Here is a 23,151-nt window from a genome sequence, read left to right on the forward strand (position 1 = left end):
TGATTTCTTTTCTTTTGCCTAACCGGCTTCTTTTTTGGATCCACGGCGAGTTTGTGGACAGCGAGTTTCTGTTCTACTTCAAAGGCAAAGATGTCTTTGAACTCTTTCAATAGGCTGTGCAGGTCCGCACCCAAGTTAGAAAAAGTAGTCGTCCCCACTTTGACAGTACGTTCTGGACGAGTTTCATCCAGAACAATATCAATGTGTTCACCAGCCGACTAGGGACGGAGTTCATACGGTCGTTCTCCGGTCAGTGATTGCTATTGTCTTTCTTTCTTGACGGCCACCAAGTGGTTCTCCTTCCTCTTTTTGCCGACTGCCTTAGGAGCAGGCGCCGCTTCGTTGAAGTCATCAAGGTTAGTGGGCTCTTCGCCTTGGCCGGCTGCAACCACAGTAGGCTAAACGTCTGAGAGATAACATTCCCTAGCCGTCTTCTGATCCCCATTCAGGGAACCCACTGACCCAGCATCTTTCTCGAATTTCAGCAGCATGAGGGATGGGATGATGACTGCCTTGGACTCATTGTGGGTTGGTCGGCCCAAAATCAGATTATAGGCGGTCAATTCTTCAACCACCAGGAATTTGACGACCATGTGTCGTCCTTCCCCCTTTTCACCTAGTCGGATGGGTAGGTCAATCCTCCCCACCGGATGCACTACCCCACCCCCGAAACGGACTAAGGGATGGGAAACTTTGTGCAAGCTGTTATGCTTATACTTGAGCTTTGCCAAGCACTTGTAGCTGATAAGGTTAGATGAGCTCCCGGTATCAATGAGAATCCGGCCCACTCGTTGATTGGCAACCTTGCATTCGATGACTATTGGATCATCATGTGGATGCCTGACCTTACCCCTATCCTTCTCTGAGATGACGACCTCAGGGAAGGTATCCTTCGACGTCTGACCCTTATCAACTGAGTTAACATCGAGCCCTCTAACGTAGTCCTTGGTGCCCGGGATGGTAGGACCCCCTCCAGCAAAACCCCCTGTAATAGTGTAAATCTGCTCTTCATCAATGTCTAAGCTTATAGCAAGCTGGTAGGGCTTTTTGGACGGTTGCCCACTATTGGTTCTAAGGGTCACCTTAGACTTCAGAATGTAGGATTTCAGTACCCCTTTGTTAGCCAGACGGTCCAACAATCGCTTGAGGCTATAGCAGTCATTGGTGTCATGGCCTATATCCTCATGGAAATGACAGTATTTGTTTTTGTCCTGACTTTTGGTGGAACTTTTCATTGCTGCCGGTTTCTCAATAGTCACCCGGTCTTTGATCTCCATGAGGATGGAGTAGCAGACCTTGTTGAACTCGTACTATGGAACGTACGGGTTTCAACTCTTTTTTCTTCTTCTGGGACGGCTGACCAGAATTGTCCGCCACCCAGACTTCTTTTCTTTTCTTGCTCTCTTCGTTTTTAGCCGGCTGAGCAGACCGACTCTCTTTTTTGTCGGAATTTTTAGAGTCCGACGACTGCTTGATGGCACAAAACTCATTAGCCTGTATATAGGCTTTCGCCTCCATCAGAGCCTCTTGAAGGGTGGCGACCCTCTTCCTGACGAGATCGAACTTAAAGGTCGACCCGTCCTTCAGACCTTTAAAGAAGTCTGTGTAGGCAACTTCGTCGGACAACCCTTGAATCTGAATTCTCATCAGATTGAACCGCCTAACGTGGGACCTCAGCCCTTCTTTATCCCCCTGCTGAATAGCTCCCAAGTCAAGACTTGTCTTTTTTGGCGGGGATGTTCATAGAGAAGTTGGACGCAAACAGGTATGCGAGCGTCTTGAAACTGTTGATGCAGCCGGCTTGCTAATTGTCAAACCATCGTTGGGATGTGCCCTTCAACGTCGCCGGGAAGCATCGGCACCAAGCGGCATCATCTAACCCCTGTAGATACATGAGGTTGGTGTACGCCATTAGGTGATCTTCCGGGTTGGTGGTACCGTCACAGGTACCAACCAGCACATTCTTAACCTTGGCCGGCTGTGCTGCCTCGGTTATCTCCCTAGGAACGCCGACGGCTGCTCCCCAAGTTTTAGTAGCCGAAGCTGCCAATCCATTGGCTGAAAATTTTGTGTCGCCTGACCCCCAAAGAGGGCCGGTTGCATGTGTTGTGGTCCATACGACATGTATGGTTGTTGGGGCACATACGGAGCCGAATGGATTTTCTGAGGCCAGAATGAACGGACAGACCGCCTGCTTGACCCTCTCGGTTTGATAGCAAATACTGAAGTATTCTGAAAGTTGTCCGGGTAAGTCGACGTTGAAGCCAACTCAGACAATTGTTGACTTTTTCTTTTGCTGGATTAACATCCGGGCATCCGAGTAAGTCTCTTTTGATCCATCCGGCTGAACTTGCCGGATGACCTTCCTCTTCCCTATTTCAGGGAATCGGATTTTAGACAGATCAAACAAGGGCCGGTTCTCATCCTTTTGTTTGGGATGTGGAGTAGGCACACGGTCCTTGACTGGCTTTTTCTTCTTGGCCGACTGACCCCTGCTAGAGCCAGCCGTCTTCTTGTTGATTAGATCCTTGATTTCCCCTTTGAAACTTGTCATGAATTCTATGAGCTCTTTTCGAGTGACAGGGGTTGCACGTTTGGTCGCCTGGGGTTTAGACGGTTGTACGATTGGCACACCCATGCTTGGTTGATCAATACTCCGTTCCTTTATTTCTAAGGAACGGGTGCGCCTTGCTCTAAGTGATCCGTCTGGGGCCACATAGGTGTCAACATTGAAGTCGTCACCACTGTCTTGGTCTGTATAGACCTCTACTCCGGCCAAGGGCCGTTTCTCATTATGAGGTGGTACAGGCTCTTGCGAAGTCATCTTAGAAGTACTCTCCCCACAGACGGCGCCAAATGTTTCGGGGTTTTTTGATGTCCTACGGGAGAGTTACAATTCCAAGACTGGTCTCTGGACGCCTGTACCTGCAAAATAACGGAGACTCCGGGTGGGTAGAGTTCCGCCTCCAATGATCAAGTTTGAACGTGTATGGAGTCTGTAAAAAGTGCGGAAAGTAAAGTATTTTCTCGGATACCGAGAGAATATCTGCAGTTAATGATTGCTCTGTTTTTTGTGTATATTTATGAATGAGTCCCATGATGGGAACATCTCCCTATTTATAGGGTCTCGAAATGCGTGCCGCCATCTTAGGTTACGGAGACCTAGGAACGGTGGGCTTCCTCGGGAATTGGGCCAGAAAAGCTGCCATTTTTCCTAATTATTGGGGATGCCACGTGTCAGCAGGGGATTGATTCTTTGGGAATCTCTCCTGAGGTGACATGTGTCACCTTCCCATTGGACCACGTGTCCTGGGTAAAAATACGCAAGACAGGTCCCCATTTACTACACTTTTCCCTTAAATTGCTGATAACTTTGAATTTTGTTTCAGTGTGTATTAGCTTACCCTATTGATCAGATTTTAATAATTAATTTATATTGTAGTTTATTTTAATGCTGTACACATGTCTTATTTCGGGCCAGGGCGGGCCTGGCCACGGGCCAGACCCGCTCAGAAAATATTCGGGCCAACACTTGCTTGCCCAAACCCGAATTTCGGGCCTAAACTTGCTGCCCATACCCGGGCAAAATCCGGGCCGTGTCGGCCCGGGCCAGACTTGATCAGGTCTACTTTGAAGGGTTGAGGGAGGTATGTTGTCTGGGCTGCTTTTAATTGGATGAAGGAGGTTGGTTTGGGCCGCACGTTTTTAGGCCGCATATTGTTGTAGCTAGACTTATGCAGCTAAGACCAATTGCTCGGGCAACATATACGACGTCAACAACTACACAATACCCATATACGGCCATTAGTAAGAACAGGCCTTTATCAAACAAAATACCGAATGATCTTATCTATCTTCCGTTCCCCACAAGACGCGCATAACCCACGTACATCTGTCTATTCACTTCTTGTCATCATTTGAGTATTTGACTCATTTCCTTCCTTCCTTCCTTCTTAAGAAATACATTTCCAACAATTACATAAAACACAAATTTTCTTCTGATTAATATTCACCAGTTCTTTCTTGTATAAACCAAAATTCCACCAATTACCGATTAACTTCCTGTCCAAATGGATCAGCAAATCATTCAGCAGCCATTGCTTCAAGGTAAATTTCTAAAACCCGTTTCTGTGTTTTTAATTTGAATTCAAATTATCGAGAAATTTCAAAAATTGTTTGTTCAATTGGGCTAGAAAAGTTCATCTAATTATTGCTATTGTTGTTGTTTGAATAGAGAGCGTAAAAAGTGAAGCAGGGGAAGGTGAGAGTCAAAGATGGAGCTCTTATCAATACTTAGGAAGTACAAATGCAGCAATTCCTACCGCATCAATGGCTGGTGCTAAACTCAGCGTTGAGGAAATTCGAAGCGCGGCTTCGTACCCGGACTCACATTACCCACCTTCTCTCCATGCTCCATTAATCTCTTCTCCTGATTCGTACTCGTATTCTGATGGTATGTTAATTCTCATCATCTTCTCAATTGCCTCAATTTCTAACATTTGTCTTTAATTGGTTTTCTATTTAATTATATTTGCTTAGTAATTGTTTGGTTGTTTGTTGATGTTAAGGGTGAGGGGAAAGTAATCTATGTGTTTGATGAATTGTTTCGTCCATATTAGTTGTCACATTGTTGTCTCAATAAAAAGCTTAAGCTAATAGTTGAAGCCTCCTCATTGGTTTATATATATCACGTCCCGTCACATGAGAGCCTTTTGGGCTTAAAATGACTAGTTAAAGCACCAACTTAGCCAAAAACTTAAGCTAATAGTTAAAACTTCAAATTGGTTTATATAATCTATTAAACACACCTTAACAAAAAGTAGGATGCTCAATTATGTACCAGTGGTTTTGGGATGTCCCAAAAACAGTTATTGTTAATAATTTAAAGGTCTGAATATTCACTTCCCTAATTGATATTATTGGGTTTAAGTTTGGAGATTATATATTTAGAAAACATGTCACAATTAAATTTGACTGTTTAAGAAAATGTGATAACTGAAATTAGGCTTAAGGAATATGTGACATTAAATCCAGATAGAGGGAGACATAGAGTATAAGTTTATTTTTGTTTGGGTTTGAGTACTTGAAGTTTTCAAGGTTGTTATACTTACACTGGTACTGAAATGAGTTTATGCTTATTTTTAATGTGGTAAGTTCACAAGCCTTCCCTCGTTTTTTAGAATTAAAATACATATTTAAAGTTGGAATTTCAAATTGAACCTCAATTTAATATGAATTATAGCTTGAAATATGTAAGTGAGAGTACCAAGACGACAATTTTACAATTCAGATTGTAAACGAAAGAGAGGGTTGCATTAATAACAATTTTACATATGGCATTCTGGCATTGATTTTCACCTTTTCCTTGGTTTTTTAGCCATTAAGGAATGCCCTTTTGCAGTTGTATAGCAGCCTATCTTGCCTTCTCTTGAACCTATGAGAGGTATGGGTATATATATGGACATCAGACGGTGAGAATTAGATAGTGAGGAATTTATATTTCAGCCTTTTATCTTTGTTTTTTTCTTTAAATTTGTATTGTAAGTAAATTATATTCAAAGAGAGGTGTAATGTACATTAGTAAGTGAAATACAAGCCTCTTTCTTATTCTACCTCTAGTTAAATATGAGAGCCTTCTTGATTAGTGTTGTTGGTAGAGCTGGAAATCTTCATGTTCTGAATTCCCCCTAGCTAGTTTTCAGTCTTCCAATATGTTTCCCCCTTCCTTATGGCTAACCTAAACCAACAAACTGTTTTGCTTCATCTACATTTTAGTAGAATTTCCTTTCTTCTTTCCAATGTATCCTATAATATATCAATATATCATTAAGCTTTTTCTTATGGCTATCTTTAGACTCTGCTATTGGTACCCTTGGTGGGGGAAGTTTCACACTGATTTCAGCTCATGGCCTTTCTATACTTAAGTACTTTCTTGCTATATGATGAGATGTGATCATATTCCCAGCTGTCATTTAGTCATTTTAAAAGTTGATTATTAAAGCAATTGACACTAAAGGGTTTCAATGTTGCTTGAATTCACTGTGTATTCATGTTTTGTATGAGATAAAATCTGTTATTAAGTTATTATATTGTCACGTGTATACATCATCATGCCAGCGCTTGTGCTATTTAAAGAACAAAGTAGTTGACACTATGTGAGGAGCATAGGTCTCGTATTTATAAGGTTAGCCCGATTTGTTAAAGGGTACGCAAGAAACTAATCTTGAATGCTTAAAGGGGTTAGGGTGCTAAATTTAGCTTCAAGTAAAGCTACCAGATAAGAACAATGATCTCAAAATATATATTCCTTCAAACGTGAGTACATGACAATATAACTAAATAACAAAATTAGAAGCTTCTAGGTTACTAATACCTATATTGAATCAAACCAGGTTCTTAGTGTTAAAATCTGATAAGATAAACCAAGGCAACGAAACTTTTTATAATTTAAAAAAATTTAACTGCTGTTACTTGTAAAACTTTAATTAAAAACATAATTTGCATGCTCAATTAAAAGCGAAAGAATTATCGCCTACGAAAGACTGTCTGAAGCAGTAATATATATTTTTTCTTGTAATTTCCTTGTTTCTTTTGTTTCCTCTAGTTAAGCCTTCTTCATTAAGTTCGCATTCTTCTGTCAACCCTGCTGCTCACCTAAAGTAAGCCCTAAGTAGGGACTTGAATATTCACCTCCATCGACATCCTTCTTTTTTTTTCCTTGTTTGAGAACTTGACTGGAATGGATTCAGATCAGTTCACAAACTAAAGACACAAATCACAATATTTGAGGGAGAAAGATAGAATCTTTGATTAAATGTTCAAGCCAAAAGTTTCTTACAAACGGTGGGTTTAGCCCGCCACTCTCCTAGGGTAACTTTAGGTTACCAATCTCCACAAAACTCACTCACAATTTACCTACCTCATCAATCTCTCTCTCCCCTTTTTATATTTACAAGCAATTCCCTAGATGATTAATACTGGCTGCTGATTTTGTCTTATGTGCTGCTCTCTTTCCCATCATTTGCTGCCATCTGTGTTGATTGGGGTGGGTGCATTTGGCTGCTCTGCTGTAGTCAGAGGTCCGTTAGTGATCCTCTTAATGCGTTCCTTCTTTCTGGAGTAGGTGAGGACCACTGGTGGTCTCACAGGGTCTATTGCTAACAAGGTAAAGTCGTATCACCTAATCAAAAGTAATTCCTAAAACCACTAACTAAAATAGATAAGGAAGTAGGGTTGAATCCACAGGGAAACAATGTTCTTTTATTCCTAATAAATTATTATAATCTAAATTATTAAGTAACCAATATGATTTTATGTGAATTAATTTAAAGGAACTAAGTAAATTAACGCGATTAAGAATTATAAGAATAACAATAAATCAATGTCTAGGGTATAGGTTCACCAATAAATAATATTATTTCGGGATGAAAGACAACAATCAATTATCAATACATAAATTAACAAGATTATAAAGGGCTTTCGCTACGTATTACAATCACAGAATTAACTTAGCGGTATTAAATCGCATCTCTCGAATCTTGACTTAACCATTTATAAATTAACCTGCCTATTGAAACTAAGCCTAAACATCAATTCTCATCTCTCGAATCTCGAATCAATATTGCATAACTCATACAATGAAACCTGTGCAAATCTAATTGCATAGCATTAAAACAATCAATAGGAAAATAACCCAAAACATTAACAATCAACAATAATAAATCATCCTTTCATATTATTTATGGTTCCCCAAGAACCCTAGAATTAAACTACTCGTGCATAATTAAAACTAAACTAATCAAAGCAATTAAACAAAGCATAATAAAATTAATAATTAAACTAAGAAGAATAAAAGTATTAAAATAAAATAATAAATCTTGATATGAAAAGTAGAAAAGAAAACTAAACTAAAACTACCTAACTAAGCTAAAACTAAAAGAAAGCAAGAATAAGCTAACGTAAATCGAAAAGCAACATGAAACATAAGAAACAAAGTTAACATTAACTAAAGAATCTAAAAACTAATGATCCTACAAGTTGTAGCCAACCAAACTAATACTAATAAATAAAAGCTGGAAAACTAACTCTAAAAACAAGTTTTTCGGAAGAAAATCCAACTAAGACTAATTAAAGAAAAATAAATATGCTGACCTCCCTTATGTCAGCCTACTAATAGGCTTTATATACTACCCAACCCACCGACTTAATAACCAAATCTCAATTGGGCTTTTACAACGAAGCCCAGCCACTTAAAACATTAAACATCAACGTATTAAGCAGCGTGAACAAGCTCGCCCTATCGAGCCTTACACCGCCCGATCGGGCCCAACCAGATGGGATCGAATTGGACTTCTCTTGTGGGAATTGGGCTTTGGAGTTGAAACTTGTTAACTTGAGCCCAAATTCTCAATTAGCATGTCCGTATTTCTTGTGAGAACGTTGGACCTCTTCCACTTAATCGAGCCCCTTATTTATCGAACCAAATTCCTTTAACTCAGTCTTGGGCTTCATATAACGGTCATAAATACGATCAAACTCCAATATCTTCTTAGTGGCTCAATAAGATCAGGAATTATCATAATTCTGCAAATTCCTACAAAATAATATCAACTCTACAAAAATACTAGGAAACGTATATTAGTAATAAAAATAGCTCCGCAGAGCTCAAATAAGCACAAATATGACCATGGGACAGGAAATATATATATATAATATAGACTCATCAATTGCATCTCCCCCGCCTAGAAGTCTCACCTTGTCCTCAAGGTGAAGGGAGGGAAAATGATCATGCACCATTGTTGCTTCTTCCCAAGTTGCTTCAAACAGGGGCAAATTTTTCCGCTTGATCAAAACTTCAGTCACCGCCTCTCTGCCTTGTTTCTTCTTCCTGACTTCCAGGACCTCTTCTGGTTCAGCTATTAATTCCAGCTCTGGGGTGAGTTGCTGAGGTATAGTCGGTGTGGTTGGGTGGTTGCCAACACACTTCTTCGATTGGACTACGTAAAAGACCGGTTTTAACTGACAGTCGGGGGGTAGAGCAAAGTTATATGCTACCTTGCCTACACGCTGTACCACTGCTGCAAATGGTCCATAGTACCTCGCAGCAAGTTTCTCAAAGCGTCTCTTAGCCCTTCTCTTTTTGTCAGCATAATTTTTCATTTTCTGCTGAGCTCTCAGTAAATTCACATGTAACTCATCAATCATGAAGTCCCGCTCTTGTAACCACTCATCCAAGCTCCCCACTGTCGTCTATCCTGCTCCCACCTTAATCAATTTGAGCATATCCCGACCATAGACTACCTTAAAATGAGTCATCCCTGAAGAGATGTGAGGGGAAGTGTTATAAGAGAATTCTGCCCAGGCTAACCAGGCAGTCCACTGCTTGGTTTTCTTCTGCAAAGCATCTCAAGTAGGTCTCTAAGACCTTGTTCACATTTTCAGTATGACCATCCGTTTGTGGATGGTAGACTGTACTTTTCTTCAACTCAGTCCCTTGCAAGTTGAACAGCTCATTCCAGAAGTGACTCACAAAAACCTTATCTCTGTCCGACACAATAGAAGAGGGAAACCCATGCAAATGCACCACTTCATGAAAACCTCCGCTACAATAATGGCATTAAAGGGATGTTTCAGCCCAATAAAGTGAGCGTATTTTGAGAGCCTATCCACAACTATCAGCACTGTGTGAAAACCCTTCGACCTCGGTAAGCCCTCGATGAAATCTAATGATAAGTCTTCCCAGATGGCTGTAGGCAGTGGTAGTGGCTGCAAAAGCCCAGCAGGGCTTAGTTGAGATGCTTTGTTCTGCTGGCAGGTCACAGATCTCTGCACATATTCTCCCACCATCTTCCTCATTCCTATCAAGAACTATTCCGAAGCTTACCTCAGATACGTTTTTACCTCCCCTGAGTGCCCACCCGTGGGTGTAGCATGATATTTCTTCAACAGAACCACAATCCAGGCTGAATTTTTTCGAATCACCATTCGAACTTTAAATAGGACTTGTCCATTTTCTAGGGCAAACCCGGTTTGCACCTCCTTCCCTTCTTGCAAATCTTCTTTCATCTGACATCCCTCGCAATCTCTTTCTGCAGTTCTTCCCAATCCACCCACTGATTTGTAATCATTGCTCCCAACTCTACCGCGTCCGTCCCTCCTAGACAAGGCATCAGCCACTCTGTTGGCAGCCCCTGGTTTGAACTGAATCTCAAAGTCGTACCCCATTAGCTTGCGCACCCACTTCTGGTTATCAGCCCGTATGGAGTTTGTTGGGTTAAATACCGCAAGCTCTGCTGACCGTACGCACTATGAAATGACGACCCATTAAATAGTGCTTCCACCTCACGATCGCAAGACATATGGCCATAAGCTCTTTCTCGTAGATGGACTTATCTTGGGCTTGGACCCCGAGCAACTTGCTGTAGTAAGCTATGGGCTGCCCATTTTGCATCAACAACGCTCCCAGCCCATACCCAGAGGCATCCGTCTTTACAACAAATGGCTGACTGAGATTTGGCATCGCTAGCACTGGAGCAGCTGCCATAACTCCTTGTAACCTCTGAAAGGCCTGAGTAGCTTGCTCTGTCCACCCATAACTGTCTTTTCTAAGCTGCTCAGTCAATGGTTTTGCAATTTGTGCGTACCCAGCTACAAATTTCTGATAGTACCCTGTAAGACTCAAGAATTCCCGTAACTCTCTCAAACTCCTAGGGACTGACCACTCAAGCATGGCCTTAATCTTCTCCATATCCACCGCTACACCTTCCTGAGACGTGACCCAAATAAGCCACCTTGTTTTTTACCAAAATCGCACTTTTCTTGTTTGCAAACAGCGTATGCTCTTCCAATTTCTTCATCACTAACTTCATATGCTCCACATGAGCCTCCACATTCTCCCTGTAAACCAAGATGTCGTCAAAAAATATCAACACATTTTCTCAAATACGGCCGAAACACGTCGTTCATTAGTAATTGAAATGTTGCCGGCGCGTTGGTCAAACCGCAGGGCATTACTAGAAATTCGTAATCTACGCAGAACCGCCGGCTTTATGAGAATCTCAGGCTTCACTAAAATCTGATGTTACCCTGCCCTTTAAGTCCAGTTTCGAAAAAACAGTAGCTCCAAACAGCTCATCTAAGAGCTCATCAATGATGGGTATCGGGTATTTATCGGGAATGGTTTCTTTGTTAAGTGCTTGGTAATCTACGCTGAAACGCCACGACCCATCCTTTTTTTCTCAAACAATACGGGCTTGAAAACGGGCTTGTTGAGGGTTTGATTATCCCAACCTCCAAAATCTCTCTAATTAATTTCTCTATTTCATCCTTTGGGGTACCTAAAGGGCCTCACACTTTCAGATTAATGGCATGCTCGTGCCCCTTGAAGGTGGCAGCCCTTTTAGGGCCTCAAAAACACCCTAAAACTCGCCTATAACCTCCTTTAAAAACTTCGGAACTCCCTCATCCTTGTGCTCTCTCTCCTCCTCTACCCTTCCTTTAACTCTACACAACTCGACAATCACCCCTCCTCTCTCACGGGGTACTGCTTTAATCATGGCCCTAAGTGACACTTGTGATCTCTCGAGGCCAGGATCCCCCTCTAAGGACACCGACACTTCTGCTACCTGAAATTTCATAACATGAGTGCGCCAATTCATCACCATTGACCCTAATTTCTCTAATCATTGCACACTAAAAATAATATCAGCATTACCCAAGTTAAGAGGCAGGAAATCCTTTTTAATTTCCAATCCCCCATCAAACTTAATTCGAACTCCCTTACACACTCCTATCCCCTTAATCATCTCACCGTTACCCAGTGAAACCCCAAACTCCCCCGTATCGGCCACCTTCAACTTTAATTCTCCACCTTAGCCGTTGACACAAAATTATGTGTCGCACCAGGGTCCACCATGACTATCTCTCCTACCTGATTTACCGTCCCCCTCATCGTGCAAGGATTAGAAATTCCCTCAACGGAACACAGGGCCGGAATTTCAGTTGGCTCCACCACCGGCTTTCCCACCTCCGCCTCTCCAAACGGCTCCTCGTCATCATCCTCCACTAGCTTTTATAAAGTCAGTGCTTCAAAGTTTGATACCAATTTTAGTTAACTTTTGTTGTTAGTCAGCTGATCAAATAAATACTTAAAACTTTAAAAGTGTTTGGGATATTGGGGCTAGCACGGGTGGATCAGGTGGTATGTTAGTGCTTTATCACAGGACGAGTGCAAACCAACTATGAGACGCTTGAATCCCTGAGATGAGATACGGGTTGGGGCAACAGACATAAAACACTGCCTAGTATGAGTAATTATATACACTATGACATAGACTTGTGTAGGCATGCTGGAGACTTGCTACCCATAACATCAGGGAAACATTCATGAAATTAAGCCACATGTTAAGCGCTTTCTATGTTTCCAGAAGCTAAATATCTCACGCCGTAAAGACATTGCTGAATTTATTTATCCTTAGCTAATTTAGAATTTTGAGAAATAGCTTGATCCCGATGTTTACATTGTAGTGATTGTACCACTCAGCCTTTTATTGTAGTGGTACAAAATTTTGATTTAGGGGACTGTTTCTTTTTAGTACTACACAGATTCTCCATTGATCATATGTCAAACATCACCAACCCGGGATTCTAGCATTAGATACTACTTGGTGCTTTTTTTTCTTTTTTTTTTTTTCTTTTTTTCTTTTTATTTATTTATTTATTTTTATCTAATCAATCAAATAATCATAATTTCTCACTTTTTGAGATGCTCAGAGTTTTGGGATAAAATAAAGGATATAGAAGAAACATATGAATACTTTATTTATCAATCACAAGGTTTAAAGAATTCAAGCTTTTAAATTTTCAATCTCACACAAAATTAGATGAAGATTATGTATCACAAATTAATACGCTCACAAAGATATGAGAGGAGAGAAATAATCTCATTAATGTATAACATGCTAAAGTTTTGCTTGCAAATTATCTCTCGTTTTATGCTATGGTTTTCACCAGACCACCCCCCCCCCCACACACACACACAAACAGAGGTTGGGCTATGTACTCTTTTAAAGTAAATGTGCTTTTGTTTTCTTTTTTTGTATTTTTTTTGTTTTTAAAAATTTAATCCAAATGTTAACCTCTTGTTGTAGAACAAGCTATTGAACAACCAAATGGTTATGGAAGAGATTGTGGCAGAGATGTCAATGTGTTTCAAAGGTATATTTGTAGCTGGAATTACACATTATGTGTTGGTAGTTAATTCTAAAATCGCACTTTCTATTAATAATTCCTGGTGTTTGGACTTCAAAATTTTGTTATTAATTTTCACTATTAATGCTTTGATTCGGATGTTGTGATGGTGTTTTCATTTTAATTAAGAATTATAAAACTCATTTTTATTGAAAATTCATATATGGTCACCACTACCTCTTTTCCTATGGGTTCATCTTGCTCCATTTTCTCCTTTATTATAGTTGAACTACATAGGGAAAGGGAAGGAGGGACAGTAAAACAAGAGAGGGGGGTGGGGAGGTAGAATTAACTGATAAAATATAGGATACTTGATCAAACAGAGAAATAGCCCTTAAAATGCACCTTTGTGTGACAAAAGTGTATAGATCTATAATTATCTTGCAATTTCTATCCAACTGTAGGAAATTTTCATTGGTAACCTTACTCATCACTTTTGATTTAGTAATAACAAAAAGGGTAGTGTTAGTGGTAATCTTGTTTGATTATATTTTAAAAATTTTAGCATTAATGAGCATTTAAGCGTTCATTTAATCTGTTTAGGTAGATAGTATTACGTGAACACATCTAGGGAAGCCGTCTTCTCTCTTCTTCCTTGTTCCTCATCCACCCTTCCTTTCTCCTCTTTCAAAGCTCCTCTTTTTCTCTCCTCTTATTCTCCCTCTCTGCGTTATTGTCTTAAATTGTCTGTCAATCAAAATTTAAGCTTCAACAACCATCAACAATGATGGATGGAGAAGTCAGAAGAGGGGTCCACTTCCCCTCTTCATATTTGATCACCTGACCTATCAATTTTTAAAGTTTTTATTTAATTAATTTTAGTCGTCTAAATGCGTATAAAAAGATTAAATTTCTTATTAAAGGGGAGGGGGATGGGGAATTAAAGATAAGAGATAAAAATAGATCATTGAATTAGCTTGGGACAGTGTCGAAGTTGGATAGTGGCAAGGCAAAAGCGTAGAGTTGAAAGGGTTGCATTGCTAGTGGTCTTGGTGGCAAATGTTGGCGCTGCTTTTGTTGAAGGTAGTAGGGTGGGTTTGCATGTGGTGAGTTTTGGACTGTCAGAGGTGCAAAAGTGAGAAGCTGTTGTGATTATGGAGAAGACAGAGAAATTGATGGAATAAGAAATAAAGTGGAGAGAAAATGGGGTTATGTAGGAGTATTGGTGTAATTCTAACTTAGATTATTAGAAGTTCCACTAATGTTGTCAATAAAGGGTTACCTCTAATAATTTTTTTTTTCTTTTTTTTTTTTTGTTTTTTTTTGGGTGATATAAATGAAGAGTAGAGGGTTATCGCTAATAGTTTCAGTTTTTGTGATATTAATCAAGTGTAGAGGGTTATCACTAATAAGATCTTTCTTGTAATTACCAATTGAAAGTGCAATTCCATGGGTTTAAAATGAGAATTATCGTTTGATTTTTCACTTTATTGTGATTTTAATTATAGTTGATGTACTTAGTGAACCAATAAGTAAATGTACATGGGTAAGGAAAAATGATCTATTACCAGTGTAGCACTACTAAAAGCGATGCAGAAGGAAACTTAAGCTGCTTGTCCTTTGCAATTCTATTATTTGTTTAAAAAATGTTTCTTATGCATAATAGTCATAAATTCACAGGCTGGTGTTTACACCTTCATTGGTAATTAAGGGCCATGTTCTCTGTTCAGTTAGGCCAATCATGCCCTACAAACTCTTTCCAATTCTTCTTCAGTAAATTAATCTCATCCTCCTAGGAATTTTTACAGCTTTTAGTGCACTGCACTTACCAACATTCTGTTCTATTGAGTATAGCTGGCAGCTTGGCCTAAATCTGTCCCCAATATAAATTGTCTCTACAACAACAACAACAAAGCCTTAGTCCCAAAATGATTAGGGGTCGGCTAACATGAATTGTCATAAGGAATCATACGATATAAAGAAAAGGACATAACAAAATAATCATTTGAAAGATTTTGAAAAAGGTGAGTAAAGTGAGCAAACGAAAGAGCATTCAAGAAAAATTAAAAACTCCATTTTTAAGCCACCTGGTAAACATTATCTTCATCAATCTCACGATTATCTTGAATAATCTATCCCAAGCGTTTAAAATGCTCTTTTCTATCACAATATATACAGTAATCATGAGTGCAATGCATATCTAATGCCATGTAAAATTCCCTTAGTCGGAATCTAATGGGCAAAACATCAGCGTTTTATTATGTTATTTTTAGGTGCCTGTAAGACTATATTAGGGTACCTATTATTTATGGAGCAACACCCAATGATGAAGAGATGTCTATTCTATATTATATTGATAATTTCTAAATCCTTTACGAGAAACTAGATAAGTTAGTTAGCATATTGGTACTGAAGCATTTTTACCATAGTTTAGCTTTACTACTAGCCAAAGTTATACATGATATCAATTTAATGATAAGTGTATAATTGATCAATCAGGTCAGAGTTGTAATTGCATTAGTAAGTTATTGATATATATTGAAGAGTATTATATTCAATCCTATAAGAGGTCATATGGATTTTTATTTAGTTGTACTTTCAAACGAATATTGTGATATTGGTTGTATTTTACATGGCTGAGTTTTCTGCACAGACAAGTATTGGATGAAGTGGAGATAAGAGAGGTTCTCACTGATCATGTTGGTCATCGTTGTTGCTGGGGAAGTCGTCCTGCTCGAACATGGAAGATACAGATGGTGGAAGACTGCAATGTATATGTAGGGACTTTGGATACTTTTATAGAGGAGAGGGAAGTCATTAATGAACGCCTTCCTTATCATGGTGGCAATGTTGATGGAAAAAATAGTGGCCTTGAACCCGGCATTTGGGAATTGGACCTTAGGTCTCAGTTCCCTGTTCTATTCACACCAGAAAAAGAAACAAGAATCAAAGTTCCACATTCAGAAGCCATTGAGAAGTGCCCTGGTATATGTCCACTGTTTTTGTAATCAATTCTGGAATAGAAATGCAATGACACTATGAGATCATAGCATTAATTATTTTACAGGTTGTGATGGTCGAGGGGATACTCCTTGTCCGACGTGCAATGCAGATCAAGAACTTGGTTATTACAAAGAAAATCAGATGAATCCGTGCAATTCTTGTTATGGAAGGGGCTTAATTGCTCATAGAGATGGGTCTGACACAATGTAAGCATTTTATAGTTTTAGATATCTTTTGAAAATAAAATATGATCACTCTTAAAGGAAATAATCTTCATTAACTTTGTTGTCTATATACTGGTTTCATTCACACATTGCATGCAATTTTACAGTTGCTTGCAGTGCAATGGCAAAGGCAAGATACCTTGTGCTATTTGCAGCTCTCGTGGATTGATAAAATGCACTGTATGTCAAGGTAGTGGCTCTCTTCTTGCTCGAAGTATTGCAATCATTAAATGGTAAGTAGCTTCTTATTCCTTTTGAGTTATTTTCCTAGCATCACTTTCTCTAGTAATACTTATTACTTATAAATTCCTCTCTTTTATCCCCATACTAACTAATGTTTGCTACTTTACTATCTGTTTGAGCATTTTATTTTATTTTGTTTTAGTGTGAAACCTCGTCTTATAGGATTGGAGAAGCTTATAAATACCTATCCACGCTTATGTTAATTATTGCTGATGATTGATCATTCCCTGCAATATAACTTAAAAAAGTTGACTTTTGAATAATAATTAGCTACAACTATTTAAATGAAGCCGTCTTATCATTTTAAGACTACTTTATTAATGGGTTGGGCCAAGGAGAGAGAGAAACTAGCACATATTTGCAGTAACTCACAAAAGTGGTTTTATGAAGGTAAAACGCTTACACAAATGTTTCCCTTAATTTGCTGCTTGCTAGTGTGTGTTGTAAAAATAATATATATTTGGCCTGTTTATCTGATCGTGGTTCTAATATTTTTTTTTTTCCATGTATAATTATAGCAAGTAGCATCCAAAACTTGAAAATTATGTTGAAGTAATACTCTGTGATATATGGTGAAGCTTTCCAATGTGTTATGCCACTTTTTGAAGATCATTTCTTGTATTTTTTTTTCTCCCTACATTTCATGAAAACAAATAATAAATTTAGGAAAACATGTTCGAAATTACCTTATAAAAATATACTTTTGCTGAAAACTACATTATGAAAAAAATCTTGTACTCTATCAAAATACCTTGTGTCTTTTTTGTTGCAATAAGGTATCACTAGAAGGAATTTGGTGTGTTGGCTAATTTTCTTTGTATTTGAAGTAAGTTCTGGGATAATACTAACCAGTTAATCAAAGATGAAAAAATCTTTTGATGAATACCTTAGGTCTTGTTTTTGGTGTGATAAGGTACCACTTGACAGAATTTGGTGTGTTGGTTAATGTCTAACATTTGAAGTTCTGGGATATTACCAATCAGTTAATCAAAATTTTGAGTTAAGTTCAATTGAAAATTATAATTACTTTGAGAGATGGGAGGAAATAGGGACACATTAAGGGGAAAATAGATCACACTTGGTAGTCAACATAAAATCAAGGTAGTTTCTCACAAAATTTGAGAGTAGTGTCATTTTTGACAAATTTTCCATAAGTTTGACCAAAAAATGTAAATCGTTTGTATATTTTTAGGAAAACACTTTCAACTCGAAAAGTAAGCGCTACAAAAGGAGCGGCCTCAGTACCTGATGATGTCTTCCATAGAGCTAAAGGAGAGCAACTATGCAATATGCAAGCTTATCAATGTACACCAGCCTATTTTGCGGATTCCTACTTTCTAAACAAATTTTCGTCTGAAGTTATTGCTGATAGGGCTCCTGTTCAGCCTACTGCTAGGGTCATTTGTGAACGGCATACCATATCTGTTGTGCCAGTGACTCGCATCACCATGTCTCATTCTAGTCGTACCTTCAGTTTCTATATTATTGGTTTCAGCAGAGAGGTTTATCTAAAAGATCGCTACCCAGCCAAATTTTGCTGGGGCCTGTGTCCATGTTTGGAATGGCTTAATATATAGTTGGAATTGTGTGAATTTGATCTTCAGTACTTGGAGTAATTTCTGTTACTTATCGCCTGAAGATTGTTCGTCAGTGTGGTTTGGAAGATGTCTATATTTCTTACCGATTCATGATAGTTCCAATATTATCAGGATCGGGATTCTACTTTGGATCGGAAAGACCTATCAGGATCGGATCGTGGGATTGCACAATCCTACCAATTTTCAATTTTAAGACATAGTACATGTATAAAATTGTTGTGGGATCATATTTTTTGTAAAAAAAAAAGACTAATAATGCAAATATTTGGTGATTTACTCATTAAAAAGGCGATACTTCATTAAAAAGCTAATTATAACTAATATTTCGACATTTTTCTCAATAAATTTGTGCATAAGAATCTTGAGAACAAGGCAGTAGTTATGAGTTCAATGACAAAATAATACACATAATGACATAAAATAGTTTTAATTACAAAACACTTAGATCTTACTTTTAATTAAAATATATTCATCAATCATCATATTCGAAACTCAAATTGCCATAATCAACATCATCACTTCTAACATCAGTTCCTCCTGTACTAGTTGGCTCATTTTCAAAGTTGTTGCCAACACCACAAGCACGCACAACACCACAATATTTGCATCTTACTTTCTTACTTTCACTACCTCAGTACCATGTTCCCAGCCTGGGTCAGTTCTATTACCAGCAGAATTTTTCCTTTTCTTTTTAATAGAGCTTGCAGTGGCTGACATAATTCGAAGGATCAATTTTAACAGAGGCGCATAAATAATACCAACCTACAAATATAAAGGGAAAATTCGATACAAAAAAGAATTGAGCACTTTAACCTAAATTGAATAGCAGTAGAAAATCGAACAAAATCTAAAGTCTAAACAAAACCCCTAAATTGAATAGCAGTAGAAAATCCCTAAATTGAATAGCAGTACAAAAAAGAATTCGATAAAAAATCTAAAGTCTAAACAAAATCCCTAAATTGAATAGCAATAGAAAATCGAACAAAGAACATGCAAATTTACCAAAAACAATCCCTAAATTACCAAGCAAAAAAAAAAAGAAAAATTGAAAAATTCATAATTTAGGATTTACTTTAGGAACATACGACATACCAGATTTGCAGCTAGATTATTTGCAAGCTTGTAGCAAAAAGATAAGTTTATGCTTGTGCTTAAATATGATAATGGTGAAAATGGGGATTTGGGTTGGAGTTGAATGTCTGTGAAGATGGCGAAAATGGTGAAAATGGGGTTGAATGTCGTGAAACTGTTGAAAGTGGATGGGAAAAGGGTTTTTACATTATGTTTTGTCTAACTTGGGGCTAGAATATTAATGGGCCAGCCCATAGTTTGTTTCGCTGACTAAACACATAACTTTAAGCATTTGGGTAGGATCGTTGGAATCGACATAGAATCGCGATCCCACCGATCCTATACGATTCTAACGATCCTATGCCCGATTCTTTGCAAATCCGATCTTAAGCACGATTCAAGTCGCTTGATGATATAAAGATCGTAGGATCGTACGATCCTACGATCCGGATCGCGATTTTAACAACATTGGATAGTTCATTATTTTTTCCCACCTGTACAAGCTCTTTCCGTATCCAAATAAGGCAAATGGAAGTTTTGTTGTGTTGTATGTTTGTAAATTTGTAAAAAGTGATAACATTTGATATTTTATGATGGGACAAAATATTTGTGATCTTCGGAATAATATAATAAAATTTGGATTATTTATAGTATAATATATTTATTTATTTTGGTACTCAGAGCCATAAGTGCGGGTGATAAGAATCGATTTTAAAATCTTTTGAAATCAGGAAGAAATTAGACCTGACAATCTTGACCTAGACCTGATGAACCACTCCGAATGATCCGACCCATGACCCAAAATCGACCCAAAAACTGTGACCCGAAATTGTCCTGAAACTCGAAATCAACCTGACCCGAAGTGATATTGACCCGATCCGAAGTGACCGGACCCGAAGTTGACCCGATACCCAAAGTGATCCGACCTGAATTTAACTTGAATTAATTAACCCATACAGACCCGAACCCCGAAGTGACCCGAACTAAAATTACCTTATACTTAAAATGACCCTAACCAATTTAAGCCAAATAATACTTGACCCGAGTAGACCCAAATTGAAAATAACCGCAAATAGGAATGACAATGGATCGGATTTAGGTCGAATGTGGATAAATCTGAATCCGATCCGTTTAATTTCGGATCGTGGACTCGGGTCCGAATCTGGATTCCAAATTCGGTTGATCCGAGTTCGAGTCCGAGTCCGAATCCGACTCACATCTTAAGGTCCGAATTCGGTCCGTTTATTCAGGCATCCGGATTGATCCGAGTAATTTTTTTTGTAGAATAATACGTGATGTATTTATAAATGCTTGTATTGTCTCTAATAATATTTTTTTATATCATATTAGTGCGTAAAAAATTAAAAAAAAAAACCCTAACAGTGATATTAACACTAACAACCATATTTTCTCTAAAAGCAATAATAATTATTCCGTATAAAAAATAATCTACTAATAAAGCTTGACTCAAAGTATCGACTCGAAATTACCTAACCTGATCTTGACCCGACCCGAACTTGACCCGATATATCGACCCGAAAATTGACCCGGCCCGAATTGACACGACCCAAAACGACCCAACCCGAACTTGATCCGACCCAAAAGCGACCCGAAGTGTTGACTAGAACTTGATCTGAAACCCGAAATGACTTAACCCGACCCGATTATTTGTTGACCCTAAATTGACCCGACCCGAAATAACCCAACCCATACCCGACCTAAACGACCCATTTGCCAGGTCTAGGAAATAAAGTTTTTAACCACCTTAATTGTCGCTTACTCCCAAAGTACAATATTAGTAATGTGTACCATCTTGTTTAGTTAACCTAAGAGCATATATGTTTCAGGGTTTTTTGTGTCCTACGGGAGAGTTACGTCACCAAGACTGGATTCCTTGCCGGTTGTACCTGCAAAACAACGGAAGCTCCTGTTGGTAGGAGTTCTGCCTTCGACGATCAAGTTAGAAGCGGTCGAAGAAAAGTAAATAGTGCGGAAAGTAATAGTAGATCTTCTCGGATCCTGAGATCAGGTGTTTTCTCTAATGTGAGAGAATTAATTGTGTTGTAATAAATGAATGTGCTCCCAAAATGGGGTAAATCTCCCTATTTATAGGGTCATTGGTAAATGTGCCCATAGGTCATCTTGACCTACATTGGTGGGTTGCGCCGCTTTGCGGCTTTCTCGGGAATTGGGCCCTGAAGGCCGTATTTTTCCCTGCTAATTAGGGATGCCACGTGTCAACTAGTGATTAGTCCTTTTTGGACCTCTCCTAGTGTGACACGTGTCACCTTCCGATAGGGCCACATGGCCTGCGTATTTTTACCCAAATCATTTGCCCCTTACAGGGGTGACGTGTGACGTAGGGTGAACCAGGTCGTTAACTAATCCTCCCTAGAGCCAAACAAAATTTATAATCACTTAACAAACCTATATACAAGTATAGAGGTAAGTTAAGGGTCGAACCACTAGGAACGGTTATGTTTAAATGCTTTCAATCAACGCCTAAGCTAGGTTAAAGTCAAAGGTGAAAAGGTAACACTATTCAACTACCAAAACAAAGAAGCAAACAAATGAAACACTAGGGAATGGGGATCAACAAGTAATCACGACAATTGCAACAACTTGGGAAGGTCATGCCAATCAATGGTTGTGAAGACTAATGATAAGAGCTATCAATTGGAATCAAAGAGCTATCTCCTAATCGTTAAGCTAGGTTTCCTCTATGAATAACAACCTAAGAGAATAACAATCCAAACCAATCAACAATTGCAAAACCTAAATCAAGTGGTCATGTCATTAGGAATCACAATGCAATCTAGAATAGTTCTCAAGGCCTAATCAAACTACACCCATGCATGCAAACTTACATTAATCACTTTAATCTCAACAATCAATCAACATAATTCCCAAATCCATCACAAACAATCACTCATACAAGTTTCACCCAAACCCTAGCAAAACAACTACTCAAGAATCATCATCTAATCAACAAGCAAGTAAATAAAATCAAGAATCAACAAATATGAGGAACAACTACACTAATCGAGATTCAATCATCAAAACCAAATCAAACAATCATGAAATTAAACAAAGAAATAAGATGAGATAGAGTTAGAAATGCTCATTGATAATTGAGAAGATCTTCAATACAATTGTCACCCTTGCATCATCAATCTCTCAAATCACCATTGAAATCTCTCACTTTCTCTCTCTAAATCTACTCCTAAAACTAACCCTAAAACTAGAAAGAGAAACTCTCAACCTAGCTAAAATTATGAAGAGAATAATTTCTAAAACTTCTTACAAAAATCGGCTATAAAAGGGTATTTATAGGAGGCGGGAATACGAATTCGAAATAACCCGGAAAACAGGGAAACGCGCCCGTGCGAGAGCTGCACGCCCTCGCTGCGCTAGGTGTGCGCGCCCGCGCTCTTTTGGGTTCCTTCGACGCTTCGTGCACTTGCAAATGCGTCTTCGTGTGCGCACTCAATATCTTCATAATAGTCACCAAGTACGACAGATTCAAATTGAGTTGACGGTGGGTTCAACACCATGATCTCATGAGAGCGCGGCTTAAGAGCGCAGGAGCTAGAACTTGGAGCATGCCACTTTCTTACTTCTTGAGCTTTCCTAATGCTATAAGCTTTCTCCAAAGGCATCTTACAACTTGGTAAGCCACCAATATCAAGACTCGAACCTTGTACAATACCTACAACCACGAAAAGAGAACAAAAGAAGGAGAAACACTAGAAAATCCACGAAAGTGGACAAAAAGCACAAAATAAGAAAGAATAAGGAAACTAAGAGAAAATGAACAAAACCAA

The 23,151-nt window shown here is 38.7% G+C and overlaps 1 protein-coding gene across 1 annotated transcript; it reads left to right on the forward strand.

Moving 5' to 3' along the window:
• The first annotated feature begins 3,839 nt into the window (after positions 1–3,839).
• Positions 3,840–18,250, forward strand: LOC110706254 (protein SSUH2 homolog). Its single transcript, XM_021884150.1, has 7 exons — positions 3,840–4,107; positions 4,235–4,453; positions 13,149–13,215; positions 15,842–16,173; positions 16,256–16,397; positions 16,523–16,648; positions 17,851–18,250. Exons 1-7 carry the CDS (start codon positions 4,071–4,073, stop codon positions 18,233–18,235), a joined length of 1,308 nt encoding a protein of 435 aa, XP_021739842.1. The 5' UTR covers positions 3,840–4,070; the 3' UTR covers positions 18,236–18,250.
• Positions 18,251–23,151: the final 4,901 nt, after the last annotated feature.

The sequence above is a fragment of the Chenopodium quinoa genome, unplaced genomic scaffold (genome assembly GCF_001683475.1).
Source record: "Chenopodium quinoa cultivar QQ74 unplaced genomic scaffold, ASM168347v1, whole genome shotgun sequence".
NCBI lineage: Eukaryota > Viridiplantae > Streptophyta > Magnoliopsida > Caryophyllales > Amaranthaceae > Chenopodium > Chenopodium quinoa.

What these genes read in the sequence shown, in the direction of transcription:
- LOC110706254 (XM_021884150.1), top strand. Translation starts at nt 4,071, where the DNA reads ATGGATCAGCAAATCATTCAGCAGCCATTGCTTCAAG. An exon ending in GATGTCAATGTGTTTCAAAG is followed by an intron (nt 13,216 to 15,841) that starts GTATATTTGTAG and finishes TTTTCTGCACAG; the next exon opens with ACAAGTATTGGATGAAGTGG. An exon ending in AGTATTGCAATCATTAAATG is followed by an intron (nt 16,649 to 17,850) that starts GTAAGTAGCTTC and finishes GTATATTTTTAG; the next exon opens with GAAAACACTTTCAACTCGAA.